Genomic DNA, 16,927 nt, shown 5'->3' on the forward strand with positions numbered 1-16,927 from the left:
TAATTTGGTCAGGATTTCTGCAGTTGCAAACACGTGAGGTTATGAGGCGTCACTTGTACATCAGATGGCCACACGAGCCATGTCTATTCCACATTTTATTGAGGGCTGTTCACATGCTTTAGGGGAGATTGAAGCCTGGTCGCTGAGATGTTGGGTCAGAGACAATGGCTAGGATTTTCCAGTCCCAGCTGTGGCAGGAATTATTGCGTGCTGTATGAAAAATCTGATGGACCAGCCAAAAGCACAGGTTGTCATTAGCAGTTTAGGCTACGCTGTAGCCTGATTATTCTTTTATTGGAATCTGGATATCGTTAGCAAGGCCAGCATTTGTTATCCATCCAATAATTGCCTTTGAACTGAGTGGCACGGAAGAATCAATCACATTACCGTGGATCTGGAGTCACATTCGGGCCAGACTAGGCAAGGGTGGCAGATTTCCTTCCCTAAAAGAAGAAAACTGGATAGGTTTTTACAACCATAAGTTACAGTTTCATAGTCATGATAGATAAGATCAGCTTCATATTTCAGATTTTCTGAATTTAGTTTCAACTCCGCCGGCTGCTATGGTGGGATATGAACCCATGTCCTCAGAGCATTATGCTGAGCCTCTGGATTAGTAGTCTAGTAATATGCCCAGTACAGCACTGTTTCCCCCCCTCCCTTACTGGAGTATAGATTATATAGGATATATCTGTCCATTTATGGACTGAAATGGATGGATACCACTTCTGGAGTGCTCCTTTCCACTTCGCCAGATAAACCTTTCTCTCATCATTTTCATACGAGGGGCGTAGCGGGGTGTTTAAATTTCCACTGTTCAGCTCCCAGTGCCTATACAGATGTGGCAGGGTTACCAATCCTTCTGGACAATAGATGCTGACTGGCCTGTTGAGTGTTTTCAGCATTTTCTGCTTTCATTTGCTGTTGCAAAGAACTGACAAGCTTTGATTTCTCAGAGGTGGAAGCAGAAACTGCAATTCTTAGGTGAACATCAGCAAAGTATCTGAAAGAATTCACAGGATACTTCCCAATACCCAGTTAACCTGCCAGTGAGTAAACACAAAGACTTATGGCACAGTAGGAAGCCATCTCATTTGTGTTGGCTGAAAGAGAGTTAGCCAGCCTAATCCCACCTTCCACCTCTTTGTCTGCAGCCCTGTAGGTTACACCACTAAGTAAATATTCATTTTTTTAAAGTGATGTTTTTGCTCTACAAACCTTTCAAACCGAGTGTTGCAGATCCTACTCACTCTCTGGATGTAAGGGAAATACTTCTCACTTCTTCTATAATCATTCTACCTGTCCCCCCTGGTTATTGCTAATGGAAAATTCCATCTAAGACTCTCATAATTTTATATACTTCAATTAAATTGCTTCTCAGCCTCCTTTGTTTCAAATTAAACTTCTTCAACTTGTCCAATCTGCTCTCATTATTAAAATTCTCCATTCCTGGTACTATTCTGAAATCTCCTCCGTATCCTTTCTAGTGTGATCACATTCTTTCTGTAAGGTGGTAACCTGAACTGTACACAGTTACTCTCTACATCTATTCTTCTTTACAGCAAATTTACAAACAAAACAAAATTGAGTCGCGAGGACCAAATACTCATGACCACAGGAGCGCCTGATTAGGTAAATGGAATAATTTTTGCAAACAGCTGGTAACTGTCATATCATCAAATCTTCCTGAATACATTCAACCAGACTGGCAAACTACAGATCTTGTTCCATTTCCCCATGTCAGTTTTCACATGGATCATAGTAATCCTGTTCACCTACAGCCAACAAAAATCTTTTTACTGTGTCAGGCTGATCTCATTCAAACGCAATTCCAGGGGTTTAAAGAATCATGTAATGCATTTATTTACTTTGAATCTTAAGTATCAGTATAAAATTCTTTTCAGGAATTATACTGGTTGTACCTGGAATCAGGCGAGGATGACGGTTCCTGTGAAACAGACATCCTGAGGAAACGTTCTTGACAGAGATGAATTTTACTAGCAGTTGTGTCTAATTTAACAGTGACCATGGGGAACCCTGCCTGAAGTGTCCAAGTATTCATCATTTCTTTCACGTTTAAATCCACATTTTTAACCTGTGAAACAAACATACCGGGAGATTAGACCAGTCAAATCACTCAGCTAAAGAATAATTAGTGATTGCATTTGGCATATTGAGAAAGCACATTTATTAATTTAATTTACTACTAATACCAAGACTAGCTACTGGTGAAATATTTGTAATTTGAGAAATAAAACTAAAAATTAAATCATGCAGGCTTGTGGAAAAAGGTGGAGCCAAGTTCCATATTTAGGATACCAAAGAAATAAGCACTATTTGCACAGTTAATTTAACAGAGTTTTGGCACTGGGAATGCACACTGATGATGGAATTCAATAGGATTGTGGCACTACAGTGGTTTCTCACGGTAGTGTCTGAGCAGAATTGAAAAAACAAGAATTGAAAAGGTCTCACAACACAAATCCATTTTTACTAGTACTTAAAATAGCAACATCCTCTGCGGGATTTTCATTTCCATTCAGTTAGCTTCTGCGCAGACCTTACCCAGTTCACAAAAAACTGTTTGTGTTTTTTACATTTGACGGGATGTGAATGCTGTTGACTAAACTAGTATTTATTGGCCCATCCCTAATTGTGCTCGAGAAGCTGACGGTGAGCTGCCTGCTCGAATTGCTGCAGTCCATATGGTGGAAACTTGTATACCGTGCAAGGGCTACACGAGCACTGTTGGATTACAATGTACAACCTAAAGGTAAAACTGCTAAATTGGCAGCCAAGAACACCTACGTTAGCTTATGGGACCTGTAGATGCTTATATTTTCCTTCCTCACATTGGCTCCACCTGTACACTCAAACCAAAGATCAATGTTCTTTATGAGGGTCAACATCAGCAGACTATTTGATTAGAAATGGGAGTTATCATTTCCTTATGTGATATATGAAGAAGCACATTTCTAATAGGATTTGTTGGGCAGCAGCAAGGAATGGGAAGCCTGGCATATCCACCACCCCAGTCAGCCCCCCCCACCAAGGAGTACAGAACAGTTGTAACACTACTACTGCAGGCTAAATTGGTTTAATTAAAGGCAATTAATCAAATGGAACACAAAACATTCTACTTGTTTCATTAATTTTCTGGTGGAGGGTGTGATGTGGAGGAGAAAGAGATTGAGAAAAAAATGCAATTTAAACTTGAGCAATTCACCATGAGCTGTTGAAATGTTTTAATGGTTGTACTGTTATTAGGTAATCATCTTAATGCAGTGCTAAATTCTGCATTTAGAATTTATTATATATAAATAGTACGTACGAATTACAAGGCATTTATCTAAGGACAGATGATAAAATATAATACTCCTACTCACTTCTCCCTATTCATGCTTAGTGTGATGTTTATTATCCAAAGCATTAAAGATGGGTGATTCAGAACATTCAAGAATAGAACATTCCCTCCAAATACATTGTTAAGAATTTGGAGCTTTAATTGGGAGAAAATGTCAGAAATAGATGAGTACCATAGCCTCTCATTTAGAAAGTTGAGATTACATTAACCCCATGAGGGGTTAAAGTTTAGCTCAGTTAGCTGGACAGCTGTTAGTGATGCAGAGCATTAAATCAGGTACAGAGAGAAGCGGGGAAAAGAAAGACTAGATTAAATGAGCAATAAGAATTAAGAGCCAAAAAAAAATAATATATACTTTCCTGTAACTAAAAATCCTCAACAACTTGCATTTATACGATTGTGAAGATAGGTTTTTTTTAAATAACTGAGGAATAGTGTGTTATTCTGTAAAGGCTGCGTGTGTGTGTGTACATAATTTAGTTAAGCTGGGAAAAGGTTAATGGAAACCATTTGCCTGCAAGAGTTGAGGGATGAAATTTGTGAAGGTGTGAAATACATGCATTTATAAAGTTTGTAGGGATCTGTGAGTTAACATAGATAGGAAGGTGAGAAGCCGTGAAAATGTTAAAATCCAGACATTGCCAGATCAGAAGCCAACGTAGGCCAATGAGCGCAGGGGTGATGGGTGAGTGGCACTTGGTGCAAGGTAGGTCTCGGTGTTAAGGGTTTTGGATAAGTTAAGTTCACGTTGTGAAGACGACAGGGAGTCGAGCAGGATAGCACTGGAAGAGTCAAGTCTAGATGTAATTGAGGCATAGAAAATGACTCCAAGAGTAGATGAGGTGAGATAAAGGCAGATAGTGTTCTGGAGATTGAAGTGGACATTTTTAATGATGGAACAAATGTAGGGTTGAAATTTTAACTTAAGGTCAAATGTATACCATCAACAACTTACTGTAGGTGTGAGATTTTATAGTTTATATTGCTCCCTTTACGGACTAGAGAGTTTGATTGGCATTGTAGAAATATATATATTATGAAAAGGTACTTATGCTGTTAAGTAGCAGTCCTAAATTTCTGCAGTGAATTTAAGGGGCAACTTCATACACATTAGCGGGTGGTTGAAGATAAGTTGCCCTTTGTGTGATGTTACCAGCAAAGCAGTGTAAATTGTCTAGCTTCGAAAATTACCTGATTTACAATTCATATGGTAGATTTTCCGCATGATAAATCCATTTATTCTGGATTTACAATCAGCATTAAGATTAGAGTACTTACGTCAATAATGCTGTTCCACAGGTCTTCAGTTTTAGTGTTCCCATACTTGTGTTCATTTAAGTATCTCTCAATTCCTTTCTGAAAAACTGTTTCGCCAAGAAAACCCTGCAGCATCAAGAGAATGGCAGCCCCCTGAAGGAGAAAGGGAGAAGATTGCTCATTTTGAATGTCTTCCTTGAAATACAAAATATTTTGAACCTGGATTATTTGGATTTTACACCAGTCTGCACTGCAGTTGCAAATACGAAACAATACGTGGTCAGTTGTGAAGCTTTCGTAGACAGATTTTTGCTGCACTTGACAGTAAATTAATAGAGTTGGAAAACTGAAGACTAATGTCTACCTGAAAGATGCAAATATGAGCCAGTTGGAGCATTAAACATTTTTGTATGCAAGGATGTCACAAATAGCATTTGCCTGGATCTTGTGGTCAGTGGCAAAGTGGAAGTGCAAAAAGCTAACTGCAGTTAAACTACCTTCTCACCCTTTTCTGAAGCTGTGGCAGGAACTTGCTCACCAGCTGCAGTTTGAATCCATCAACAAGGTAAGCTGGGAGGTCTAGCAGCAAGGTGCAGCTGCAGTGAGACCATGTCCCTTTTGACATCACAGATTAAAGACACCTTGTGATGACTTTAATTACACACCCCTTGAGGTCTGTCTTCAGCTCCATCACAGGAAATGTTGTGTTTTCAGTCATTTTAATGTCTTTGACTTTTAATTCTAGCCCACCCATCCCCATCCTGTCAACTTCTCCCCCCCCTCCCAATCAAAGCCCATCATAGTCATCAACTCTTCTCCAACATCAATAGGACAAAAGAGGCATGGGTGATGTGTCAAGGAATGCAGCGACAGGGTGCTTTAATTTGATAAATAGCACAGTGGTTAATATTGCTGCCTTGAGGCACCAGGGACCCGGGTTCGATACCCAGCTTGGGTCACTGTCTGTGTGGAATCTGCATGTTCTCTCCATGTCTGCCTGAGTTTCCTCCAGGTGCTCCGGTTTCCACCCACACTCCAAAAGATGTGCTGGTTAGGTTCATTGGCCATGCTAAATTCTCCCTCAGTGTACCCAAACAGACATCAGAGCATAGTGACTAGGGAATTTTCACAGTAACTTTGTTGCAGTGTTAATGCAAGCCTATTTGTGATACTAATAAATAAACATAAAATCTTAAACAAGTGGCAGGTTGGTACTCCCACTTACCATTCTGCAAGGACAATGAAATATAAACAAACTTATGCCTGGAAGCCCTTTTAAAGCCCTTTTTAACTTCCAGCTGATTAAAAGATACCAACAAGTTATTCTTGTGTGTGCACTATGTACGTTGGCATAGCAGTTGGTGCGTGGTGGGTTCGTTGATTGTCACCTCTTGCTTTCAGCTCACAACCTCTGACTAACAGAATAACTATTCTGAAAAGAACTGAGTGCATAACTCGTTATGGGAAAGAAAGATCATCCTGCCTCAATGGTAGCTACTGTCCACCCCAAGCCTGGGCAGGCCCCACTCAATTAGGTGCTGTGTCACTACAACCTGCTTACTTCAATGACTGCGTGGAGTTGAGTCATCCCTCAACGTGGAGGGCTTTTAATCTATGCACCAGGAAAGCTGGATGTAAGAACCATGCATTCTGGCCTTCCCAATGACCTTCTATGGGTTGGTGATGCATGCAAAACATCTGTCATTGACAAAGAGCTTATGAGGTGCAATGTGGAGATTGCTGTCGAAAAATTCAATACCCATTCATTGTGGTTGTCTGGCAGGGAAAATTCAGAAGCAACATGCGAATATGGAACACTATTCATGATGACCGGACTCTTTGCTTGTAAAGAAGCACAGGCCCATTAACCTCACGTGCACCTAGGCCTCAACACTTGCCTCCACCTCAGATGTCAAGTGAGGCAAGGGACATTTCCATCAGCAGGATTCCTGGCAGCAAAGGGTTGTATCTTCTAAAGAACTTCATTGCAAGGGTGGGTATTATGCAGCTTGGCCAATGTGCAAAAGGCACCAGTGGATTCAGCAGCATGAATGAAAATAGGGAGAGGTTGCTGGGCCTTGCTGATACCATGGACTGAATGTGAAGACGTCCAAACTAAGCCATGCCCAAAGATGTCCTCAAGACATACAAAATCACTCCACTGGCACCAGCTCAATCTCATCGTCACCACCTTCAACAGCATCCTCATTCTGGCTATGACAGCGCTGATTGTGACACCAATGTGTGGCAAGGTCAGGCTTCAGCCAGGGTAACTAAAACTCCAAGGAGGAAGATTGTTCTCAAATCAACACTTTACGTACCACCGATCCAGAAGGACACAGGAGTTTCTCAACATCCTTGGTTAGGTTCTTTTGAACAACAACCAAGGCCAGAGTACAATGTCAAAGTGGGATCATCTCTGCAGTACCATCTGTAACTCTGTACTCACTGCGTAGAGGGTAAAAAGATTCAAAGAAATGTTGACTAGTTTGAGACTCACTGATTGAAATGGAGCCAGTTACTACAGCCAAAATGACAGTCCCCTTGCACTACCTGTAAGGCCGCTACAGACTGCTCAGCGCTGCACCAATCAATACTGCTTGAAACTCTAACATTATACAATGTGCTGCTGAATTTGGGATTATGAAGGATTGATGAAAGCAACTGGTGCAACAGTAACCATAGCAGCTTCTATGGTTACTCTTGTTATTGACAGAGAGCTTATGAGGTGCAATGTGGAGATTGCTATGCATCATCACTGAACGTAGCTAGGAGAAGGAAAGTGAAGCACTACCTCAGCCTCCACAAAACAGTGATCATGGTCATTGAAGAGGCTCTCTGCACCGTTCCAGACCTTCCTATTGAGGAGGAGCAATACAGCTCACCACACACAACACACCAAGGTTACTAACTATCTTACTACTGGTTGAGGAGCCTTACCAATAGTAAGATGGTCAGTAGCCTTCAGTGAAGTCCTCAGGAAGTGATGGCATTCCACCTAAAATCAGCAAATGTGGAAAACCAACACTGCTACAGCATTTCCCTGAATTTTTATCCCTTTGCTGGAAGGAAAAATCTGTTTCTAAAGATATGTGAGATGCAAAAATAGTCACCTTGTATCACATTGTACATAAATAAGGAGGATGACACTGGCTGCAACAATTACTGAAGGATCCCCTTGTTAGGATTGCGGGAAAGGTCTTTGCTCATGTTGCTCTGACCAGATTGCAGAGGTTGGTGTCATGCATCTACCCCGAGTCTCAGTGCAGCTTCAGAGCTAGCAGATTGACAGCTGAAAAGATTTCCTCCTTCGGCAGTTGCAGGATAACTGCCATGTATAGACCACTCTGCATCATCTTCACATACCTCACCAAGGCCTGTGGCCTTGTCGGCAGGGACAGACTCTCTAAACTGCTGGGGAAAATAATCCACCTGCCTGGACTCCTGGGCATCATTACTTCTTTCTCTGAGCATATACACAACTTCCTCAGTTACAATGAAGCATCATTAAAGGTTTGCAAGCGCAGCAGTGGGGTCAGGCAGGGCTGTGTCCTGCTGCCAACTCTTTTTGGCATACTTTCTTCATGCTGCTATTGTTTGGGTTAGGCAACTCCAATGAAGGTGCCAGCCTGCATACCAAAGCTGAAGGCAGGCTGTTCATAGAATCATTCAGTGCAGAAGGAGACTATTCAATCCACCGAGTCTGCACTAACCACAATCCCACTCAGGCCCTATCCCCATAACCCATGTATTTATTTATCCTAGCTAGGCCCCCAAAACTAATCCACCTGAGCCCCACATCTTTGGGCTGTGGGAGGAAACCAGAGCACATCCACGCAGACTAGGGAGAACATGCAGACTCTGCGGAAATAGTGACCCAAGCCTGGAATTGAACCCAGATCCATGATACTGTGAGGCAGCAGTGCTAACCACTGTGCCACCCACTTGGTAGGACCACATGCCAAAAACAATGTTCTATATCCACCACTCCTACCCCACAAATTTGGTGTTTCAGCAAACTTAATACTATTTCCCTCAATTCTCAAGTCACACATGTAATAGGAATGTTTGAAGCATGCATCTCTGAAATATCACTCAACCACACTTGCTGCTCAAAGTTGTTTTAGTGTTACACTTTGCTCTCTGCCTTCCATCCAAATTAATATCCACGCAGAAAGATCCTTTTCAATTTAATGCTCTATTATCTTTGCCATAAATCTGTCATGATCAAATGCTTTTTGGAAATTCACTGTAGTTTTTTAATCTTCTCACCCCACAAAATAGATTTCAGTGGCTTACAAACAACAGAAAGCATTGCTAATTGGCTTATAATTCCTAAAGTTATCTTTGTTTCCTTCTATGAAGTCAGACAATCACATTTATATTTTTCTTTCCATAGTTTGATTGAAAGACCTGGTAAAGACATGACTGCCTTGTGTATGTTGAAATGTAGAGAGCTAGATCTTTGTACATTTTAGTTAGTCTCAATGCCTTCTTTTCAACAGGAAGGCAATAGGATGAAGGGGACTTCAGGGTATTTAAAGAACAAGGAGTCACTAGATTGGGCCCTGTGAGTGAAAGCCAGTTCTGCAATACTCAGACTGACTGGAACTATTTTAAGTACACCTGATGATTTGACCTGGCAAGACAGGAAGAAGGGAAAGCTGGGATTAACTTAGGACTTAAATCTTGTGTTGCTGCACATCTGCCAGAAATACGGTAAAAACAATTAATTAGAAACATTTCAGAATCATTTGAGAGTGTGAAAATACCTTTCGGTATATTGTTAATTGTCTGTTGAGTAATGTTTAGTCAAAGTTGAATTCAGTTTGTTACACCAAAATGTGAAATCTTGCCCTGCATTTTTTGCCTTGGTCATTAGAAAATTAATCATTTGTCATAAAGTCATTGGTTTTTACAGGGACTGTATCATTAGTCAGAAGCTGCACTCCATAAACTTGAGCACACAATTTAGGCTGACGATTTGGTACAGTATCAAGGGTAAGACATTAAATGGAGATTCTGTCTGCTTTCATATCACAGACTGCCCAAGAATAGTTAATATTAAGTGGGTGGGACCATACAGCCACAATTAAGATTTACTATATTAAAAAAAGTTGCTGTGATGGGACAACATGCACTCCAGTCTTTGAATGTCATTGTTACAATATCCATCTGGTATATTGCTAGCATTAAAATTGCCAAATAGCAATTCCACGTTGCAGGAATTCTGCTTTGTAACAGTGCTGCTCAGAATTAATTGTAACTACTTCATAAATTTTCAGGGAGAAAAATAACTTAAACATGTTAAAAGCCAATAAGCAACTAAAGGAAGATTTTACGATTATGTTCATACAATCCCATACCAAAGATGGACAAAAAGGTATTTGTATGTTTAAATAAAAATCTAAAAAGGTACTATTCATTACATCTTCCAGAAGGTGAATGGGTAAGAGCATGGTGATGCCCTCCACCATTTGTAAGCAATCCTTGACCCACAAAACACGTATAGAATGAATATTTGGGAAAGACATTTGGAGGTTTACTGTACCCAGAAAAATCAACAATTAGCAAGTTAGCATCTCCAGAAAAAGGTGGGAGGAAAGGAAAGAAAAGAAAATAGGGCAGAGAGGAGAAGGAAGTAAAACAAATAACCTTAATTCCCAAGATCAAGTTGAAATTCAATCAAAATTGGTTTCAAGACAAGTGTTTCATCTTCTGCACCTCCACTATTGTTTCTGGCGAAAAATGGATGGAAATGATGATGGAGGGACGAGGAGGAGGAGGAGGGACAAAGAGGAGGAGGAGGGACAAAGAGGAGGAGGAGGAGGAGGGACAAAGAGGAGGAGGAGGAGGAGGGACAAAGAGGAGGAGGAGGAGGAGGGACAAAGAGGAGGAGGAGGAGGAGGGACAAAGAGGAGGAGGAGGAGGAGGAGGAGGAGGGAGGAGGAGGAGGGACAAGGAGGAGGAGGGAGGAGGAGGAGGAGGGACAAGGAGGAGGAGGAGGGACAAGGAGGAGGAGGAGGGACAAGGAGGAGGAGGGAGGGACAAGGAGGAGGAGGGAGGAGGAGGAGGAGGGACAAGGAGGAGGAGGGAGGAGGAGGAGGAGGGACAAGGAGGAGGAGGGACAAGGAGGAGGAGGGAGGAGGAGGAGGAGGGACAAGGAGGAGGAGGGAGGAGGAGGAGGAGGGACAAGGAGGAGGAGGGAGGAGGAGGAGGAGGGACAAGGAGGAGGAGGGAGGAGGAGGAGGAGGGACAAGGAGGAGGAGGGAGGAGGAGGAGGAGGGACAAGGAGGAGGAGGGAGGAGGAGGAGGAGGGACAAGGAGGAGGAGGGAGGAGGAGGAGGAGGGACAAGGAGGAGGAGGGAGGAGGAGGAGGAGGAGGGACAAGGAGGAGGAGGGAGGAGGAGGAGGAGGAGGGACAAAGAGGAGGAGGAGGAGGAGGAGGGACAAAGAGGAGGAGGAGGAGGAGGAGGGACAAAGAGGAGGAGGAGGAGGAGGAGGGACAAAGAGGAGGAGGAGGAGGAGGAGGGACAAAGAGGAGGAGGAGGAGGAGGAGGGACAAAGAGGAGGAGGAGGAGGAGGAGGGACAAAGAGGAGGAGGAGGAGGAGGAGGAGGAGGAGGAGGAGGAGGGATGAGGAGGAGGAGGAGGAGGAGGGACAAGGAGGAGGAGGAGGAAGAGGAAGATCAAGAGATCCGATCTAGCTACAGCAGGCCTACTGATGACCTTTCAGTTCCACCCACAGGCAGAATTCATTCTTCTTCACTTACCAACACTAGCTACCCTGGGGAATTGAAAGGTCAAACATTATATATCAGTAGTTTCAGATAGAACAAAGCTTTTGCAGTCATTAATAGTGAAATGCGAAGCAAACACTTCAAAGTGTTATATACATCAACTAGGACAGAGCTTTAAAGCTCTGTCCTCCATTCCCAGCAGATGGCAGCTGTTTCTAATTGTGGAGCCTAAGGTTGTAATCTGAGCTCAAAAACATTTCAAACAATTTGAAAAGGATTTCTCAAATGGGCAAACACTGCTTTAATTTGACTGGAAGTGATGTAATAATTTCCAAATACAGCAAATTACATTTCAATGAATGATAATTCCATCAATTATTCCAGAGATGAAGAATCAGCAGCAGATAATAAATATTTTTCACGTAAATCACTTTGTCTAATTGGAATAGGTGGTTAAAAAGCCAGAGGGGCATTTGGGACAACATTTGATTTTAAACCAACTCTCAACCAATACTACATCCAAACAGAAACGGAAATGGTTAGGTGTCACAAGTGAATCATAGAGGTTTACAGCATGGAAACAGGCCCTTCAGCCGAACTTGCCCATGCTGCCCTTTTTTAAAACCACTAAGCTAATCCCAATTGCCTGCATTTGGCCCATATCCCTCTATATCCATCGTACCCTTATTATTGTATAAATGCTTTTTAAAAGACAAATTGTACCCACCTCCACTACCACCTCTGGCAGCTTGTTCCAGACACTCATCACCCTGTGAAAAAATTGCCCCTCTGGACACTTTTGTATCTCTCCCCTCTCATCTTAAATCTACGCCCTCTAGTTTTAGACTCCCCTAGCTTTGGGTAAGATATTGACTATCTACCCTGTCTATGTCCCTCATTATTTTATAGACCTCTATAAGGTCACCCCTCAGCCTCCTACACTCCAAAGAAAAAGTCCCAGTCTATTCAGCCTCTCCTTATAACTCAATCCAATCCATCAAGTCCCAGCAGCATCCTAGTAAATCTTTTCTGTACTCTTTCTAGTTTAATAATATCCTTTCTATGATAGGATGATCAGAATTGCACACAGAATTCTAAGTGGCACTGGGCAGCAATTCTGCTGGGCGGCACAGTAGCACAGTGGTTAGCACTGCTGCTTCACAGCTCCAGGGTCCTGGGTTCAATTCCTGGCTCGGGTCACTATCTGTATGGAGTTTGCACATTCTCCTCGTGTCTGCGTGGGTTTCTTCCAGGTACTCCGGTTTCCTCCCACAGTCCAAAGATGTGCAGGTTAGGTTGATTGGCCATTAGTGTCCAGGGATGCGTAGGTTAGAGGGAATAGTGGGTATAATATGTAGGGATATGGGGGTAGGGCCTGGGTGGGATTGTGTTCGGTGCAGACTCGATGGGCCGACGGGCCTCTTTCTGCACTGTAGGGTTCTATGATTCTCACTGTGAAATGCCAATGTCATGTACAACAACAAGTGCCATACCAATGCTGTGTACGACTTCCCAACTTCGGTATTCAATGTCCTGACCAATGAAACCAAGCATGCCGAATGTCTTCTTCACCACTCTGTCCACCTGTGACTCCACTTTTCAAGGAGTGAAGAACATGAACCCCTAGATCTCTTTGTTCTGTAACTCTCCCCAGTGACCTACCATTAACTGAGCAAGTCCTGCCCTGGTTCAATCTACCAAAATGCATCACCTCGCATTTGTCTAAATTAAACTCCATTGCCATTTATCAGCCCACTGGCCCAATTGATCAAGATCCCTTTGCCATTGGAGATAACTTTCTTCACTGTCCACTATGCCACCAATCTTGGTGTTATCTGCAAACTTACTAACCATGCCCCGTATATTCTCAACCAAATCATTAATATAAATGACAAATAACAGTGGACCCAGCACTGATTCCTGAGGCACACCCCTGGTCACAAGCCTCCAGTTTGAAAAACAACTCTCTAGAACCACCCTCTGGCTTCTGTCAAGAAGCCAATTTTGTGTCCATTTAGATACCTCACCCTGGATCCCGTGAGATTTAACTTTATGCAACAACCTACCATGTGACGCCTTGCTAAAGTCCAGGTAGACAACATCAACTACACTGCCCTTATCTACCTTCTTGGTTAACCCCTCAAAAAACTCAATCAAATCTGTGAGACATGATCTTCCACTCACAAAGCCATGCTGACTGTCCCTAATCTGTCCTTGTGTCTTTAAATGCCTGTAGATCCTGTCTCTCAAAATACCTTCCAACAATTTACCCACCACAGATGTGAGGCTCCGTGGCCTGTACTTCCTTGGCTTTTCCCTGCAGCCCTTTTCAAACAAAGGCACAACATCTGCCACTCTCCAATCTTCAGGCACCTCACCTGTGACTATCGATGATTCAAATATCTTGGCTAGGGGACCCACAATTTCCTCTGTAGCCTCCCACAACGTCCTGGGATATACTTCATCAGGTCCCAGGGATTTATCTACCTTGATGTGCTTTAAGACTATCAGGACCTCCTTCTCTGTAATATATACATTCCTCAAGACATCACTATTTATTTCCCCAAGCTGCTCAACATCTATGCTTTTCTCAACAATAAATACTGATGCGAAATATTCATTTAGGATCTCACCCATGAAGTGAATTTCAAGTCATGAGTTTTAAGGATGATTTCAACATTGGAGACAGACTACAAGGAGCTTAAACCAAAAGCTTTTAAGTGTAGGAAGTTGCATTAATTTGCAATTGTTGATGAATTTAGTAGCAATTTTGTGTTAGTACTGGACAAGAGCAAAATTTGGCCAGTACATCAGAAGAGATACTAAACTTTTGCTAAATATCACAGGAACTTCTACATCCCGAGTGGGAAGTCAAGACCTCAATTTAATGTCTCATCCATCAGATGCATAAAAATGTCAGTGTTGATATTTGATTTGACTTATTGTCTGTACAGATGTCTGTACAGGTGTTATCTGCAAACTTACTAACCATGCCCCATATATTCTCAACCAAATCATTAATATAAATGACAAATAACAGTGGACCCAGCACGATTCCTGAGGCACATTGGAATACAGTGAAAAGTATTGTTTTTTCCACGCTATACTGACAAAACATACCATTCATAAGACATGTAGGGGTAAGGGTAAAAAATAGGGTACAGAATACAGTGTTGCTCTAACAGGTTGGGTGTACAGAAAGCTCAACTTAATATCTGATAGGACCATTCAAAAGTCAGATGACAGCAGGAAGAAGCTGTTCTTGAATCTGTTGGTACGTGTTCTCAGACTTTTGTATCTTTATCTCCACAGATGAAGGTGGAAAAGGGGTGCTTGGGTTCCCTAATAACGTGCTCTGGAAGTAGTAGTCCTGGAATTAGGCTTAAATTCATAACTTTCTGACACAAAAAAGGTACAACAGGTAGGACGCAAGGCCCGATGGGGTGGTTTGAGGAGTGCACAAAGTTTAAAAGTATCAAGATTACAAGGGAATTTGAAATTCAGAACAAGAATTTTAAAAGTGATGTACTAAGTGATAGGATGCCAGTGAAGATTGGCAATGACTGAACTGATTGGTCTGAATGAAACCCTTTTTGCTTGAGTACACATAGCACAGCTCTGGATAAAGCTCGTGTCTAAGAGACTAGTATTTAGGATTACAGCTGTTTGAAAGTTAGGGAGAACAGTGATTGAAGAGAGGAAACAATTAAGGAAGAAGGGATTGCTTTTATACTATTTTTGTTTGGATACACAGAAACCTATCATATTTTCAGATTTTTCAAATCAAGCTATTTAGACAGCTGCACCAAAATGTTGGAACTTTCTGTTTACCCAATTTGGAATGCCCAATCTTCCATTGAGACACAACCCACTAATGCAATTCTAGACAGCACAAGCACAGGTTGATAGAATCAATTCTTCAGAGCTCATTCAAGGTGCTTACCCTGCTCTGGCACCCTGTTCCTTGGGTACTCCCTGCAAATAACAGTGGCAAAATGTGTAGCTCATCTCAGAATCAAACATGACATTGAGGTTGCTCAGCTACAGTCATTTCAAATATCAACTGGAGATAGATTAGGACGTGATGAATTGCCTTCTAATCATCTGTCCCTCTCTGTGAAGAAATACTTTTGCTGCCAATCTCAATGAATATTCAGCCACAATAGGATATTTCACATGTGGTCATTGGGTTTGAACTATTACTTGCTAGAGGTAAGCAAACCTACATTGAAGTTCAACTTCATTAATATAAAAAAAGGTCTTTACTGGAATACCTTTTGATATGAAATTGAATCAAACATCTCCTCAATTTCCTCAACGTTTTCAACAGAAGTGGATAGAGGGTGGGATGAATTCATTGAATCCTTTTCCATCACCTTAAAGCGAGTAGTCAAAAAGCGATCAGCCTGTAAACAAAGAAATAAAAAGGAATCAATTGCCTTTCTAATTCGTTATTATTTTGCGTGCCACAATTGTAAGTACCATATGGAGTAGCCCAACTGAAAAATCAGACTGTATTTCAATAACAACTTATATTTATATAAGCAGACATGTTGATTAGCTTTCTTAACTATCCTTCAGCATGGAAGGACTAGGACAGATTGATGGTGACCTGGACACCTAAAACTTGAAGGTCTCCACCATTTCTACTTCGCCCTATTGATAGACAGAGGCATGTCCTTCACTGCGCTTCGTGAAGTTGATGACAATCTCCTTCATTTTGTTGACATTGAGGGAGAGATTATTGTGGTTGCACCAGTTCACCAGATACTCTATCTCATTCCTGTACTTTGTCTCATCATTGTTTGAGATCCGACCCACTATGGTGGTGTCGTCAGCAAACTTGAAAATCGATTTCGAGGGGATTTTGCACACAGTCATAGGAGTATATGGAGTATCGTAAGGGGCTGAGATCACAGCCTTGTGGGGCACTGGTGTTGAGGGTGATCATGGAGGTGTTGTTGTTGCCATCCTTACTGATTGCGGTCTATGAGTTAGGAAGTTCAGGATCCAGTTGCACAGGGAGGAGCCAAGCCCCAGGCCATGGAGTTTGGAGATGAGTTTCGTAGGAATAATGGTGTTGAAGGTTGCACTGTAACTGATACATGGGAGTCTGACATAATGTCTTTGTTATCTAGGTGTTCCAGGGTTGAGTGGAGGGCCTGGGAGATGGCATCTGTCATGAACCTGTTGCAGCGGTAGACAAACTATAGTGGATCCAGGCAATATGGGAGGCTGGAATGGATTTGTGCCATAACTAACCTTTTGAAGCATTTTATAATGATAAACGGCAGAGCCACTGGACGACAGTCATTAAGGCACGCTGCCTGGCTTTTCTTTGGTACTGGGATGATGGTCATCTTCTTGACGCAGATAGGGACCACAGATTGTTGTGAAAACAAGTTGAGGATGTCTGCAAATACTTCCACCAGCTGGTCTGCACAGGATCTGAGTGCTCACCTGGTACCCCATCAGGCCAGTCGTTTTCTGTGGGTTGACATTCGAGAAGAGTGTTTGGATGTCTGCAACGGTGACCTTGGGGTGGAGGGCTTGCTCTTGCTGACTTC

General features: G+C 42.3%; 1 protein-coding gene across 1 annotated transcript in view; it reads right to left on the bottom strand.

The window, feature by feature from the left end:
- Nucleotides 1-16,927, bottom strand: part of lnpep (leucyl/cystinyl aminopeptidase) — a 100,343-nt gene that overhangs the window by 25,011 nt on the left and 58,405 nt on the right. The window contains exons 8-10 of the mRNA XM_080189084.1: nucleotides 15,635-15,766; nucleotides 4,643-4,774; nucleotides 1,923-2,095 (exon numbers count right to left, since the gene is read on the bottom strand). Of these exons, the coding sequence (XP_080045210.1) occupies nucleotides 1,923-2,095; nucleotides 4,643-4,774; nucleotides 15,635-15,766 (437 nt within the window). The remainder of the gene's footprint in view (nucleotides 1-1,922; nucleotides 2,096-4,642; nucleotides 4,775-15,634; nucleotides 15,767-16,927) is intronic.

This window comes from Carcharhinus amblyrhynchos, chromosome 5 (genome assembly GCF_965287045.1).
Source record: "Carcharhinus amblyrhynchos chromosome 5, sCarAmb.v2.hapA, whole genome shotgun sequence".
Lineage (NCBI taxonomy): Eukaryota > Metazoa > Chordata > Chondrichthyes > Carcharhiniformes > Carcharhinidae > Carcharhinus > Carcharhinus amblyrhynchos.